Consider the following 16774-nt stretch of genomic DNA (forward strand, 5'->3'; position numbering starts at 1 on the left):
GTAGTCTTTTTCAGTATCTATTATCCTCCAATAAGCAAGACCTCCTTTACATTAAAATATACACTGAAACAAAAAAAGAAAAAAGGGAAGGATATATGCCAGAGTGATAACTATAGCAAGTTGTTTCTGGTTAATGAGATCATAAATGACATTTTCTAAATCTTCTAGGATGAGCTTATATAACTTTAATAATCAGTGGAAAAAAGGTAAAGAATCCTTTAAATCCAGGGCTAGTGATGTTTTCTAAAAGAAACTTTGGGGCTCCAGTCTATAAGCAGAGAGAAGATAAGCAGCTAGGAGGAGAGGAGGTAGGCAGCACAAAAAAGATCAGATCTGCTGGTGGTATTTGTGAAGGTAAGAAAACTGTCCATTCTTAGGAAGGGGCAGGCTAGCTCACCTGAGACTGTTTGAAAACATCCTTCCCAACCACATCCAGGTTTGAGGGGTCTTTGATGGAACTAACATACTCAGAAACAGCCTTGATTACCACATCACAGGGAGGAAGAACCAGCTGATGAGCTCTGACCTAGAAGAAGGAAGATAAGCCAGGCACACTGATATCAAAGATGGGTCACTAAGAAAAAGGGTGAGATAGGGGTGAGATACAGAATTCAAATTCAGTTAATTCACTGAGAGACAGTTAAAATCTTTTTTTTAGTCTTCCCCCTAATTTTCAGTACAGAACACTTGGAACCAAGATTGAAAAGTATAAAGAAAGACAAAACCATAGGAGCAATTATCCCACTACAAAGATAACCACTGTTTTATGACACTGCCATAATTAATCAGTTTTCTTTCATGATACGTTTTGGCTGCCTCCAAGTTTTTGCTATTAAAGGTAATGTTGTAATGTGCGGACCATGTTTGGATCCTGATTTGAACTAACCACAAAAAGGCCTTTGTGAGACAATCAGGAAAATCTAAAAATGGATTAGATATTTAGATGATACCAAGAAATTATCATTAATTTAGTTAGGAGTAATAATGGCATTGTGCTTATGTAAGAAAATGTCTATATGCTTTAGAGATGCATATCAAAGAACGTGAGAGTGAAATGACTTAAGGTCTGGCATTTGTTTTAAAATACATTAGTAACAGCAACAACAACAAAAAAAACCCAGCAAGTATGGCCACATCTTAATAACTGTTGGATCTGGAAGATGTTATAGTGACGGTTAACTATATTATTATATTATTTTTTCTACTTTTGTGATGCTTGAAATATTTTTAAATAAAGGTTTTTTTAAATGCTGTGATGAAATGTAGGTATGATTTGTTGTCCACCATCCAATTATTTAATTACGAGCTTCCTAGAATGGTAGTTACTGAGTAAAAGGCTATAAACTTCTTAAAGGCTTTTAATATAAATTATTTAGCCAAATAATCATTCCTTCCTTCAACAAATATTTACTGCCCACTGTGTGCCAGGCACTGTCCTAGGCATCAGGGATACAGCAGTGAACAAGATAGACAAAACTCCCTGCCCTCAAGGGAGCTTAAATTCTAGTGTAGGTGTGTTGGGATGGGGTAAGGGGAGTCAAACAAACAGAATAAGTAAAACGTATAGTGTGCTAGATGTAGATAAGTGCTATGGAGAAAATCTCGGCAGAGAAGGGGTTAGGGAATGCAACTGTGTGGGGGGCGAGGCATGTAATTTTAAATAGGGTGTCAGGAAAGGTCACTCTGAGAAAAGAACATTTGAGAGAACCTATAGGAGTGAGGAAATATCTATGTGGGAGGAAGAGGCATTCCAAGTAGAGGGAATGGTAAGTGCAAAGGTTCTATGAGCAAAAGAAAAGGGAAGATGAGATCAGAGCTGTACCAGAGGGCCAGACAGTACAGGGCTTTGTAGGCCATGGTAAAGATTAGGTGCGTGACATAAAAAGCCATTGGAGAATTTTGAAAAGAGAAGTGACATGATCGGAGTCAGGTTTTAAAATGACTCTGGCTGTTGTATTAGGAATAGATTTGGGGCCAGGGGGCGGAGCAAGAAAGAGTGCAAGCAGAAGACCAACAGTTAGTAAAGTGTTATAATAATCCGGGCAAGAATGGTGGCTTGACCAAGGTAGTAGCTGTGAAAATGGTGAGAAGTGGATATATTCTGAAGGAAGAACTGATGGTATTTGCTGACAAGGGGAGATATGGAGCATGAGAAAGAGAAGTCAAGGATGACTCCAAGGCTTTTAGGCTGAGCAACTGGAAGGATGAGGTTGCCATTAATGAAAATTAGGGAAGGCTGTGGAAGGAAGAGGTTTAGGGGAAAGATCAGGAGTTTCCATTTGGACATGTTTCTTTGAGATATTTAGTAGGCCATTAGATATTAGAAGCTGGAGTTCAAAGGGGAGGTCAAAGCTGGAGACATACATTTAGGACTCATCAATGGACAGATGGTATTTAAAGTCACGAGACTAGATGAGATCAATCACCAAGGCAGCACGTGTGGATGAAAAGAGAAGGGACTGAGGATAGAACTCTGGGACACTCCAAAGTTAGGGAGTAGACAAGACAAGGAAGCAGCAAAGGAGACAGAAGCAGCAGCCAGTGAAGTAGGTAGGAAATTACAAGAGAGTGGTGTCCTTAAAGCCAAGTGAAGAACATGTTCTAAGAAAGAGAGAGTGAGCAACTGGGTCATATGCTGCTGACTGGTCAAGTAAGATGAAAATTGAGACCTGGCCATTGGATTTATTAACATCATGGTCATGGTGACTTTGTTGAGAGCAATTTCAGCAAAGCAAATTGAAGACAGAACACGGAAAGGGGATAGTAAACAGCTCAAGCCTAGACAACTCTCTAAAAGAGTCTGCTATAAGGGAAGAAGAAATATGGAGCAGTAGCTTGGGTGCAGGGAGTGAAGTCAAGAGCAGGTTTTGTTTTATTTTTTAAGATGGTTACATGCTTATGCATCTGATGGGAAAGAGCCAATAAGAGAGGGAAACTGATGATGTGGGTGAAAGAGGGGAGAACTGCTGAAGTGATGCCCTTAAGTCAGCAATGGGGGGGACTTCCCTGGTGGTGCAGTGGTTAAGAATCCACCTGCCAATGCAGGGGACACGGGTTCAAGCCCTGGTCCGGGAAGATTCCACATGCGTGGAGCAACTAAGCCCATGCGCCACAACTACTGAGCCTGTGCTCTGGAGCCCAAGAGCCACAACTACTGAGCCCGCGTGCCACAGCTACTGAAGCCCACGTGCCTAGAGCCCATGCTCCGCAACAAGAGAAGCCACTGCAATGAGAAGCCTGCGCACCACAACAAAGAGTAGCCCCCGCTTGCCGCAACTAGAGAAAGCCCGTGCACAGCAACGAAGACCCAAAAATAAATAAATAAATTTATATTAAAAAAAAAAGTTAGCAATGGGGGATGGATCCAGCATAAGAGTAGAGGGGTTGGCCCTAGACAGGAACATGGACAGGTCATCCAAGGCGAGCAAAGCATGCAGGTGAGAAGATGAAAGGGTGGGAACTGGTGTAAGTTATCTTCCCATTGCTTCAATTTTCTCAGTGAAACAGGAAGCCAAGTCATGAGCTGAGAGTGAGCAGGGAGGAGGGAGCATTAGAGGCTTAAGGAGAGAGGAAAAGGTGTGAAATAGTCGTCTAGGAGACTGAAAGAACTAGGGAAATATAATACCACCAACAACTTACACGACCTCCAGAAGTGTATGAGAGCACCAGTCTCAACACAGCCTCAATAGGAGCGGGTAGACTAATTTTTCAATATTTGCTAAACCCTTAGGTTAAAAAAAAAAATCACACTGCTCATTTAATTTGCATCTCTGATCACCAGTGAGGTTTAACACCCAGTCATATTATTGGCCACTCTATTTCCTCTTTTGTGAATTGTCTGCTTCTGTCCTTTGCTCGTTACTTCATTTATTGGGGTATTAGTATTTTTCTTCATAGGTTCGTATGAATCCTTAAGATAATAAGGGTGTGAGATAATAGAAAATATACATTGTTCTCTGCCTCCAGTTCCTGGCATAGAGCACCTAAAACCCTTGTAATTTCCTAAGTGGTAAGAGCACTAGGAGCATCTCTTCCTCTAATGAGGTGACTCTGGGTGGGCTCCTGGATGAGGGCTGGTCACTGGTAAGACCAAGCCATGATTAGAAGCTTGGAGTTTTCAGCCACACCCCCATTGTCTAGAGAAGGGAGAAGGGCTAAAAATGGAGTTAATGATCAATCATGCCTACATGATGAAGCCTCCATAAAATCCCAAAAGTACAGGTTTTGGAGAGCTTCCAGGTTGGTGAACACATCCATGTACCAGGAGGGTGATGTACCCCAACTCCATGGGGACATAGGCTCCTGTGCTTGGGATCTTCCCAGACCTCACCCTATGTATCTCTTCATCTAGTTGTTCATCTCCATCCTTTATCATATCCTTTAATAGAGTGATATATGTAAGTAAGTATTTCCCTGAGTTCTATGAGGTGCTTTAACAAATTAATTGAACTTGAGAAGGGGGTCATTGGAACCTCTAATCTATAGTTAGTTGGTTGGTCAGAAGCACAGGTGATAACCTGGGCTTCTGACTGGTGTCTGAATTGGGGGGGCAGTCTTGTGGAACTGAGCCCTTAACTTGTGCGATCTGACACTATTTTCAGGTAGATAGTGTTAGAATTGAGTTAAATTGTAGGACACCCAGCTGGTGTCACAGAAAACTGTTTGGAGCAGGGAAAAAAACCCACATGTTTAGTGACCAGAAGTGTCAGAAGTGAGGTGTTCTGTGTGAGTGCAGTAGTAGTATGGGAGTAAAGGAGAAACACAGGAAAGAAAGACATAGGAGGGAATAACTGGATTTTTCCCTACACATTAGGTAGAAAACTGAGTTTTTCCTTTTTAAGGGTATTGATCATAATTATAAAGTTTTTGTCTGTAAGTGTCTGAAATATTTTAAGCCTAATGAAAGATATTTATTCTACCAAAACTCCAATCAAAACCTGATGTCCTCTAGGCATGGATGTACAGGCAGGAAATGGGTCACGTTACCTTAAGTGATGCAAGGGGATGTTCTGGTCCCAAGAGGCTCCAGTGAAAAGCGGCCAGGTCCTCATCTGGGAGAATGTGGTTACCTATAAAGTAAATTTGTCATTTATTGACTGTACAAATGTTTTCTTAGAACCTCCAGGCCATGAGAGGACTTCTGGGAGAGAAAACAATCAAATAATTCACATAGGTCTATATTCTTAATGTAACAACTACAGTAACTATGTTTGATTACCTACTATGTTTCACATACATCATGTGTATCATCTTTATAATAACTGTGTAAATATTATTACCTCCAGTTTATAGATAAGGAAACTGAGGTTTGAGCAAATCTGGTGACTTTGCCCAAGGTGCCACATCTAATAAGTGCCCACACCAGGATAAGAAGCTAGGAATGTTCGACTCCAAAGTCCATGCTATTTTCTATCACCCAGTCATGCTGCCTTTTATAATAACAGCCACCAATTACTGACTGCCTACTAAGTGCTGGGCATTTTATATATCTTATTTCATTTAACCTTATCAATAGCACTGTGAGGTATTATTATTCCATTTCACAGATGAGTAAACTGAAACCAGGAAGGTGTAACTTCAGTGATTTGTCCAAGGCCTAATTCCAAAACTTGTGCTGACTCCACTAGATTATCCAAGCTCAAATCCTTTGGGATTATAAACAGATGTCACACCTGAGACAAGATATTAACCTTCATGCTGTCAGTACTTGGAAAACCAACTCGAAACATAATCAACACTCTGCAATTTACTTTGAAATACTCCTTTAAAAGAAAGATTGATGATGGATAGAATGGACAGATATATGATAAAGCAAGTATAGTAAAATGTTAATGGCAGAATAGAGATGGTAGATATAGGATTTTCACAGCAAAATTCTTTCAATTTTGCTGTACTTTTGGGAATTTTCATAATAAAATGTTAGCACAACAGAAAAAAAAAGAAAAAAATACAGAATGATTTGTGTTCTTGACCTAAATTTAGACAGTGGGTAAGAAATGCTAATGCTCTGAGTGGGAAACCAAAGTTGTCTAGGGCTAGTAAGATATTTGGCCTAAGATGGTACTCTGCATAAAATACTCATAGAATGTAACAAAAGAAAAAGTTTTATAAGAACCAAAATAATGTTCTGGAATATCCTGTATTAATTTATAAGACAAACATGCTGAGTTTCTAGTAAGAAGCCAAAAAGCACAGTGTTTGGCATGCAGACTTTCAGAAGATAAATCCAACAATGATAACCTAAATCACTCTAATCTTCATCTCTTAACACTGCAAGAGGAAACTTTAATAATCACTGGAGTCTGTTCTTTGGACCACCTACCTAGCAATGCAGCAAATATGGGAAAATTCATCCGCTTCAAACCCAGCTGCTTGGCCACCTCCTGCATCAGGAACTGGTTGGTAGTAAGGTTCTTCCCATTCCAGCTCAGCTTCAGAGCATGGGAACTATAGTAAGAGGGAATATTGTAGAGAGCATACTCGGAGTCATGGGCAAGAAGGCCATGGAAGCCATTTTCCCTGAAAAAAGCCACCACTTCCAAATGGTGGTCTTCAAGGCTCTGAAAGACCTAGGAGGGAAGAAGAGAAGAACACATCATGCAACAGAAGCTGACCTGTATTTGGTTAGAAATCAGGAAGGTTAGTAACTGAATTTTATAGTTTGTTGAAATTTAAGATTATATGAGGCTGAACAAAATACTCTTAAAAAAAAAATCCTCTCCTACCCTAGAACTTGATTATTCCTGTAAACACAGGCAGCATTATCCATGCATTCATTCAAATGTCCAGTCTTTTTTGACTCCTTGCATGAAACTATGGCCTGAGGTTCTTTAAAAGAATACTGAAATTAACATGGTATATATTATTTAAGTTTTTACTTTAAACAATAACAGGAGAACTTTGTTAGAAAGATAATAAAGCTATTATATATTACTCAGCACCATATGTGCTTTACATACATTATCTATATACCATATGTGCTTTACATACATTATCTCATCATCAGAACAACCATGGACAAGGTAGATATGGATGAAAAAACTTACAAGTGGAGGGATTTCCCTGGTGGTGCAGTGGTTAAGAATCCGCCTGCCAATGCAGGGGACCCGGGTTCGAGCCCTGGTCCGGGAAGATCCCACATGCCGCGGAGCAACTGAGCCTGTGCGCCACAACTACTGAGCCTGCACTCTAGACCCTGCGTGCCACAACCATTGAAGCCCGCACGCCTAGAGCCCGTGCTCCACAACAAGAGAAGCCACCGCAATGAGAAGCCCACGCACCACAACGAAGAGTAGACTTGCTCGCCGCAACTAAAGAAAGCCCGCACACAGCAACGAAGACCCAAAGCAGCCAATAAATAAATTAAAATAATAATAATAATAATTTTTAAAAAAACTTACAAGTGGAAATAGACACAGAAAGGTTAAATGACATATAGCTAGAATCTGAATCTAACTTCATCTCTTTAAAAAAAAAAATCCCTGCTTTCTCTCTTAGGAGCACCTTAGACCGCAGGGCACCCAAATAGGGAGGGCATTTCCAAAAGTTAGAAGTCAGAAACTTCACCCTATTTTAGAAATGGAAAAACTAAGGCTGCGAGAGGTTGGCTGCCCCCAAAGTTGCATAATGAGTAAGTATATACAGGATTCAAACCCAAGCTGATCTGACTCCAGAATGCACACTTTCCATTGTACCAAACTTCTTCCTAGAGAGCACTATTTTTAATGTAATAGAGGCAGATTGTTAAGTGCCCCTCCTGTGCACGTGTCTATTGCTGTACATAAAGCATACCGAAATGATCTGCATACTGGTTCTGCCACACTAAGTTCCTTGACTGCAGAAACTTTATTTATAATCTCTGTATTTCTGGCTCCCACATAAGATCTGGTGCATAGTAATATGAATAATAATTACTAACAGATACTGAACATGTATTATGTGCTAAGCAAGGTTCCAATTACTTTACATGCATTAACTCATTTAATACTCAAAACAATCTTATGAGGCCATAACTATTATTATTATCCGCATTTTACATTACATCCCTAGGTCACGTAGCTGGAAGGAGCAAAGTTTGGATTTTTGTCTCTAGAGCCTGCAGACCTTGATAATTTTGTTGAACTCAACTGACCTATTTTTTTCATTTAAGTTTTAAAGGAATGGTAGTTTTCTGGAGTCTGACAGGAGTTTCAACACATTAAGTTTTTTCTAAGCTATGGAAAGAGAGTCTAGTCACAGTAGATAGCCATGTCACACATTAAGTCACAACAGGGGGAGGGACACTGGTAAGCAGATAGCAAAGTAAGGTCTGTATTTATTTGATATCCAGGCAAAGGAAGCAAAATTCCTTACTTTTCACTGCAACATATTTATGTCTAGAGTTACGATTAACTCCAGATAGGTCAGGGTAGGAGTACAGTTTTATGCTGTCCCCTGGTGACAGTTTCTTCCAGCATATACCTCTCATACCAGTCACTGATCGGGCATCCATCTACCTTGTACCAGGCATAGTGCTAAGTGTGATATGTTCTCTCTCATCATCACAGCCTGACCATGTGGGCATTATAAGCCCCATTGTTCTGATGAGGAAACTGAGGCTCAGAGAAGTGATGTGGCATGTTTAGGGTTACAGAGCTGGGAAACAGGAACCTAGGTCAGACTGACACCAAAGTCCATGCTCTTTCTGCTACAGTACGTTACCTTTAGCTGGTCTGAAGCTGATTATGCCACCATCCAAGTGATTTCAACTCCAGAAAGCCAAGGACTAGTGATCTTTAACAAATCGAATGGCTCTTATAACACTAGGAATATAAATCACAATCATCTGGAAAGCATTTTCAAAATATAAAAACCTGTGCCTCACCTCAGATCTGCTGAAACAATTTCCTGAGTGTGATCCAAATGCCTATATTCCAAAATAGCTTCCAGTAGGTTCTGATGCACACTCCCAATTAAGAACCATTGACCTATCCCAATTATTCATTTTTTAAAAAGTTTTAGCTTTATTGAGATATAATTGACATATAGAATTATAAGAGATTTAAAGTGTACAACAAGGTGATTTGATATACATAAGCCCAATTACTCATTTTACTGCTTAAGCAACTAGCCCCCTAGAAAGGATAGATGACTTGCCATGGTTATCTAGCTAATCTTCAGCAGAACCAAGATTAGAACAAAAATCCCATGATTCCAGATATAAAACTTCTTTCACTGCATATTCTGGGGTAAGTAATGGAAAACAATAGAATAAGAATCTCACAAATAATCCCTCACAATTCCCCAACACCCTACTCCTACCAGGCTAATTTCCTAACTACCCTTCTCCAAGATTACTGTTTCCTTTTCTTTGCTCACTTGGTTTCCCTGCCTAGACTGCTATATTGCCTGTCTTTCCCAAAGTTCCAAATACTTTCCATAGGGCTACCACCTCGTACATAAATTCTTTCATTATTTCTCTCCTCTTAAATCTTATAGCACTGAGACAGCTGACACAGTCAAGGAAGTAATTTGACAATACCATCATCTGCAAGTTTTAAGACCATAGATTCCTTCTGCCTCTCGTGTGTATCTTCCATGGTCCTAACCAGCACTAGAAAGGACACAGAGCTGGAGTTGACAGAATAGCAAAGAAAGGCCTACAGAGGCTATAAAAAAGGAAAGCAGCCCTGGCAAATGAAAGGGCATCATTATCTCAGTATTTGACTTCAACAACTGATGTACAAAAGTCACAAGGAAAAGTCTGCCTGGATTGCAGGTTACTTAGAGCTCAAGTAGCAAAGTAATATTAGGTATCAACTGAGTACCTACTATATACCAGGCACTGTTCCAAGTACACCTCATGTCCATTAACCTTGCAATAACATCATGATGCATTATTACCTCCCTTTTACAGATGATGGAACAAGGAGGCTCAGAGGTTGAAGAACTTGACCAATGTCACACAGCTAAAAAGTGAAGCTAGCCAATAAGCACGTGAAAAGATGTTCAACATCATTAGTTATTAGAGAAACGCCAATCAAAACACCACAATGAGAAAACCAATTAACACATACTAGGATGGCTATAATTTTTAAAATGTAAAATAACGAGGGTATGGAGAAACTGGAATCCTCCATACATTGCTGGTGGAAATGTAAAATTGTGCAGCCACTTTGGAAAACAGTCTGGGAGGTCTTCAAGTGGTTAACATAGGGTTATTATATGATCCAGTAATTCCACTCATAGGTATACACCCAAGAGGACTGAAAACATATGTTCACACAAAAACTTATACATGAATGTTCATAGCAGGATTATTCATAACAGTCAAAAGTGGAAAAAACCCAAATGTCCATCAACTAACAAACAGATAAACAAAAGATGATATATTCATACAAGGGAATGTTATTCAACCATAAAAAGGAATGAAGTACTGATTCACACTACAACATGAATTAATCTTGAAAAAATTATAAAGTGAAAGCAGCCAAACACACTTTTAAATGAATTGTCCAGAACAGGAAAATACATAGAGATGGGAAACAGCCAGGGACTGGGAGGAAGAAGGATTGGAGAATGACTGCTAGCAGGTACTGGATTTCCTTTTGCGGTGATAAAAATGTCCCGAAATTTGATAGTGGTAATAGTTTCACAACTCTGTGGAATAGACTAAATGCCACTGAATTGTATACTTCAAAATGGCAAATTTTATGGTATCTGAATTACATCTCAATTTTTAAAAACTGGAGTTAGGATTCAAATTCTGCCCACAAAGCCCATGCTCACTAATTCGCTTTAAAAACTTTTGATTATGGAAAATTGTAAAATAAAAAGGTAAAGAGAATAGCATAATGAACCTTCATGATACCAGTATCCAGTTTCATATATCAACGTTAAGTCATTCTTGTTTCATCTACTTTATTTTAGCTTTTTTATTAATATAAGTGTTTTACTGTGATAAAAAAAATTACATAACATAAAATTTACCAACTTAACCACTTTTTAAAGTGTACAGTTCAGTAGTGTTAAGGATACACACTTTGAGACAGATCTCCAGAACTTTTTCATCTTACAAATCCGAAACTTTATACCCATTAAACAAATCCCATTTCCCCCTCCCTCAGCCCCTAGCAACCACCATTCTACTTTCTGAAACCGAAACAGTGATTAAAAATCTTCCAACAAACGAAAGCCCAGGACCAGATGGCTTCACAGGCAAATTCTATCAAACATTTAGAGAAGAGCTAACACCTATCCTTCTCAAACTCTTCCAAAATACAGCAGAGGGAGGAGCACTCCCAAACTCCTTCTACGAGGGCACAATCACCCTGATACAAAAATCAGACAAAGATACTACAAAAAAAGAAAACTAAAGGCCAATATCACTGATGAACATAGATGCAAAAATCCTCATCAAAATACTAGCAAACAGAATCCAACAGCACATTGAAATGATCATACACATTGATCAAGTGGGGTTTATCCCAGGAATGCAAGGATTCTTCAATATATGCAAATCAATCAATATATGATACACCATATTGACAAATTTAAGGAGAAAAACCATATGATCATCTCAATAGATGCAAAAAAAGCTTTTGACACAATTCAACACCCATTTATGATAAAAACCCTCCAGAAAGTAGGCATAGAGGGAACTTAGCTCAACATAATAAAGGCCATATATGACAAACCCACAGCCAACATCGTTCTCAAAGGTGAAAAACTGAAACCATTTCCTATAAGATCAGGAACAAGACAAGGTTGCACATTCACACCACTATTATTCAACATAATTTTGGAAGTTTTAGCCACAGTAATCAGAGAAGAAAAAGAAATAAAAGGAATCCAAATCGGAAAAGAAGAAGTAAAACTGGCACTGTTTGCAGTTGACATGACAGTATACATAGAGAATCCTAAAGATGCTACCAGAAAACTACTAGAGGTCATCAATGATTTTGGTAAAGTAGCAGGATACAAAATTAATGCACTGAAATCTCTTGCATCCTATACACTAGTGATGAAAAATCTGAAAGTGAAATTAAGAAAACACTCCCATTTACCACTGCAACAAAAAGAATAAAATACCTAGGAATAAACCTACCTAAGGAGACAAAAGACCTGTATGCAGAAAACTATAAGACACTGATGAAAGAAATTAAAGATAATACAGATGGAGAGATATACTGTGTTCTTGGACTGGAAGAATCAACGTTGTGAAAATGACTATACTACCCAAAGCAATCTACAGATTCAATGCAATCCCTAACAAACTACCAATGGCATTTTTCACAGAACTAGAACAAAAAACTTCACAGTTTGAATGGAAACAAAAAAGACCCCGAATAACCAAAGCAATCTTAAGAAGGAAAAATGGAGCTGGAGGAATCAGGCTCCCTGACTTCAGACTATACTACAAAGCTACAGTAATCAAGACAGTATGGTACTGGCACAAAAATGGAAGTATAGATCAATGGAACAGGATGGAAAGCCCAGAGATAAACCCAGGCACATATGGTCACCTTATCTTTGATAAAGCAGGCAAGAATGTACAATGGAGAAAAGACAGCCTCTTTAATAAGTGGTGCTGGGAAAACTGGACAGCTACATGTAGAAGAATGAAATTAGAACACTCCCTAAAACCATACACAAAAATAAACTCAAAATGGATTAAAGACCTAAATGTAAGGCCAGACACTATAAAACACTTAGAGGAAAACATAGGCAGAACACTCTATGACATAAATCACAGCAAGATCCTCTTTGAGCCACCTCCTAGAGAAATGGAAATAAAAACAAAAATAAACAAATGGGACCTAATGAAACTTAAAATCTTTTACACTGGAAAGGAAACCATAAACAAGACGAAACGAGAAGCCTTAGAATGGGAAAAAATATTTGCAAACGAAGCCACTGACAAAGGATTAATCTCCAAAATTTACAAGCAGCTCATGCAGCTCAATACCAAAAAAACAAACAACCCAATCCAAAAATGGGCAGAAGACCTAAATAGACATTTCTCCAAAGAAGATATACAGATTGCCAACAAACACATGAAAGGAAGCTCAACATCACTAATCATTAGAGACATGCAAATCAAAACCACAATGAGGTATCACCTCACACTGGTCACAATGGCCATTATCAAAAAATCTACAAACAATAAATGCTGGAGAGGGTGTGGAGAAAAGGGAACCCTCCTGCACTGTTCGTGGGAATGTAAATTGATACAGCCACTATGGAGAACAGTATGGAGGTTCCTTAAAAAACTAAAAATAGAGCTACCATATGACCCAGCAAGCCCACTACTGGGCATATACCCTGAGAAAACCATAATTCAAAAAGAGTCATGTACCCCAATGTTCATTGCAGCACTATTTACAATAGCCAGGACATGTAAGCAACATAAGTGTTCATCGACAGATGAATGGATAAAAAAGATGTGGCACATATATACAGTGGAATATTACTCAGCCATAAACGGAAACAAAATTGAGTTATTTGTAGTGAGGTGGATGAACCTAGAGTCTGTCATACAGAGTGTAAGAAGTCAGAAAAAGAAAAACAAATACCATATGCTAACACATATATATGTAATCTTAAAAAAAAAAGGTTCTGAAGAACCTAGGGGCAGGAGAGGAATAAAGACACAGACGTACAGAATGGACCTGAGGACATGGGGAGGGGGAAGGGTAATCTGGGAAGGAGAGAGAGTGCAATTGACATATGTACAGTACCAAATGTAAAATAGATAGCTAGTGGGAAGCAGCTGCATAGCACATGGAGATCAGCTCCATGCTTTGTGACCACCTAGAGGGGTGGGATAGGGAGGGTGGGAGGGAGACACAAGAGGGAGGAGATGTGGGGATATATGTATAGATATAGCTGATTAACTTTGTTATACAGCAGCAACTAACACAACATTGGAAAGCAAGTACTCTCCAATAAAGATGTTAAAAAAAATTTAAAAAAACAACAACCAATGGATCACTGAAGAAATCAAAGAGGAAATAAAAAAATACCTAGAGACAAATGAAAATGAAAGCACAATGATCCAAACCTATGGGATACAGCAAAGGCAGTTCTAAGAAGGAAGTTTACAGCAATACAATCTTACCTCAGGAAACAAGAAAAATCTCAAATAAACAACCTAACCTTACACCTAAAGCAGCTAGAGAAAGAAAAACAAACAAAACCTGAAGTTAGTAGAAGGAAAGAAATCATAAAGATCAGAGCAGAAATAAATGAAATAGACACAAAGAAAACAATGGCAAAGTTCAATGAAACTAAAAGATGGTTATTTTAAAAGATAAAGAAAATTAATAAACCTTTAGCCAGACTCATCAAGAAAAAAAGGGAGGGACTTCCCTGGTGGCGCTGTGATTAAGACTCCGTGCTCCCAACGCAGGAGGCCCGGGTTTGATCCCTGGTCAGGGACTAGATCCCACATGCATGTCACAACTAAGAATTCGCATGCCACAACTAAGCAGCCTGCGTGCTGCAACTAAGGAGCTGGCAATCCACAGCTAAGGAGTCCATGTGCCTCAACTAAAGGAGCCCATGTGCTGTAACTAAGGAGCCCGCCTGCCACAACTAAGACCCCACACAACCAAATAAAAGAAAAAAAGGAAAAAAGAAAAGAAAGGAAAAGGACTCAGATCAGTAAAATTAGAAATGAAAAAGGAGAAGTTACAACTGACACCACAGAAATACAAAGGATCATAAGAGACTACTACAAACAACTGTATGCCAATAAAATAGACAACCTGGAAGAAATGGACAAATTCTTAGAAAGGTACAATCTCCCAAGACTAAACCAGGAAGAAATAGAAAATATGAACAGACAAATCACAAGCACTGAAATTGAAACTGTGGTTAAAAAACTCCCAACAAACAAAAGTCCAGGACCTGATGGCTTCACAGGTGAATTCTATCAAACATTTAGAGGAGAGCTAACACCTATCCTTTTGAAACTGTTCCAAAATACTGCAGAGGAAGGAAAACTCCCAAACTCATCCTGTGAGGCTACCATCACCCTGATACTAAAACCAGACAAAGATACCATAAAGAAAGAAAATTATAGGTCAGTATCACTGATGAACATAGATGCAAAAATCCTCAACAAAATACTAGCAATCCAAATCCAACAATACATGAAAAGGATCATACACCATGATCAGGTGGGATTTATCCCAGGGATGCAAGTATTTTCAAGAAGTTAGACTGTCACTGCTTGTAGATAACATGATACTATACATAGAAAATCCTGAAGATGTTACCAGAAAACTACTAGAGGTCATCAATGAATTAGGTAAAAGTTGCAGGTTACAAAATTAATACACAGAAATCTGTTGCATTCCTATACACTAACAATGAAAGATCAGAAAGAAAAATTCAAGAAACAACCCCATTTACCATCACATCAAAAAGAATAAAATATCTAGGAGTAAACCTACCTAAGGAAACAAAAGACCTGTACTCCAAAAACTATAAGAAGCTGATGAAAGAAATCAAAGACAACACAAACAGATGAAAAGATATACCATGTTCTTGGATTGGAAGAATCAATATTGTCAAAATGATTATACTACCAAGGCAATCTACAGATTCAGTGCAATCCCTATCAAATTTCCAATGGCATTTTTCACAGAACTAGAAAAAAAACATTAAAATCTGTGTGGAGAAACAAAAGACCCCGAATAGCCAAAGCAATCTTGAGAAAGAAAAATGGAGCTGGAGGAATCAGTCTCCCTGACTTCAGACTATACTACAAAGCTACAGTCATCAAAACAGTATGGTACTGGCACAAAAACAGACATATCAATCAATAGAACAGGATAGAAAGCCCAGAAATCAACCCACGCACCTATGGTCAATTAATCTATAACAAAGGAGGCCAAACTATACAATGGTGGAAAGACAGTCTCTTCAAAAAATGGTGCTGGGAAAACTGACAGCTACACGTAAAAAAATGAATTTAGAACACTCCCTAACAGCATACACAAAAATAAACTCAAAATGGATTAAAGACCTAAATGTGAGACTGGACACTATAAAACTCTTAGATGAAAACATAGGCAGAACACTCTGACATAAATCACAGCAATATTTTTTTCAATCCGTCTCCCACAATGATGGAAATAAAAACAAAAATAAACAAATGGGACCTAATTAAACTTCAAAGCTTTTGCACAGCAAAGGAAACCATAAACAAAATGAAAAGACAACCCACAGATGGGGAGAAAATATTTGCAAATGATGTGACCAACAAGGGATTCGTCTCCAAAATTTACAAACAGCAGCTTAATATCATCAAAACAAACAACCCAATCCAAAAATGGGCAGAAGACCTAAATAGACATTTCTCCAAAGAAGACATACAGATGGCCAAGAGGCACATGAAAAGATGTTCAACATCACTAATTATTAGAGAAATGTAAATCAAAACTACAATGAGATATCACCAGTTAAAATGGCTATCATTCAAAAATCCACAAACAATAAATGCTGGAGCAGGTGTGCAGAGAAGGAAACCCTCCTACACTGTTGGTGGGAATGTAAATTGGTGCAGCCACTATGGAGAACAGTATGGAGGTTCCTTAAAAAACTAAAAATAGAGCTACCATATGATCCAGCAATCCAACTCCTGGGCATATATCTGGAGAAAAATGTGGTTCGAAAGGATACGTGCACCCCAGTGTCCATTGCAACACTGTTTACAATAGCCAAGGAATGGAAGCAACTTAAATGTCCATCGACAGAGGAATGGATAAAGAAGATGTGGTACATATAT

General features: G+C 38.6%; 1 protein-coding gene across 2 annotated transcripts in view; it reads right to left on the minus strand.

Moving 5' to 3' along the window:
- The window catches only part of LOC118888594 (constitutive coactivator of PPAR-gamma-like protein 2), a 55770-nt gene that overhangs the window by 14934 nt on the left and 24062 nt on the right, over positions 1-16774 (minus strand). For both annotated transcript variants that reach the window (XR_005018336.1, XM_036839840.1), the window contains exons 2-4: positions 6323-6569; positions 4987-5069; positions 398-526 (exon numbers count right to left, since the gene is read on the minus strand). Coding sequence is in view for 1 of the 2 variants with exons in the window: in XM_036839840.1 (XP_036695735.1) it covers positions 398-526; positions 4987-5069; positions 6323-6569 (459 nt within the window). In the remaining variant the exon portion in view is untranslated. The remainder of the gene's footprint in view (positions 1-397; positions 527-4986; positions 5070-6322; positions 6570-16774) is intronic.

This window comes from Balaenoptera musculus, chromosome X (assembly GCF_009873245.2).
Source record: "Balaenoptera musculus isolate JJ_BM4_2016_0621 chromosome X, mBalMus1.pri.v3, whole genome shotgun sequence".
Lineage (NCBI taxonomy): Eukaryota > Metazoa > Chordata > Mammalia > Artiodactyla > Balaenopteridae > Balaenoptera > Balaenoptera musculus.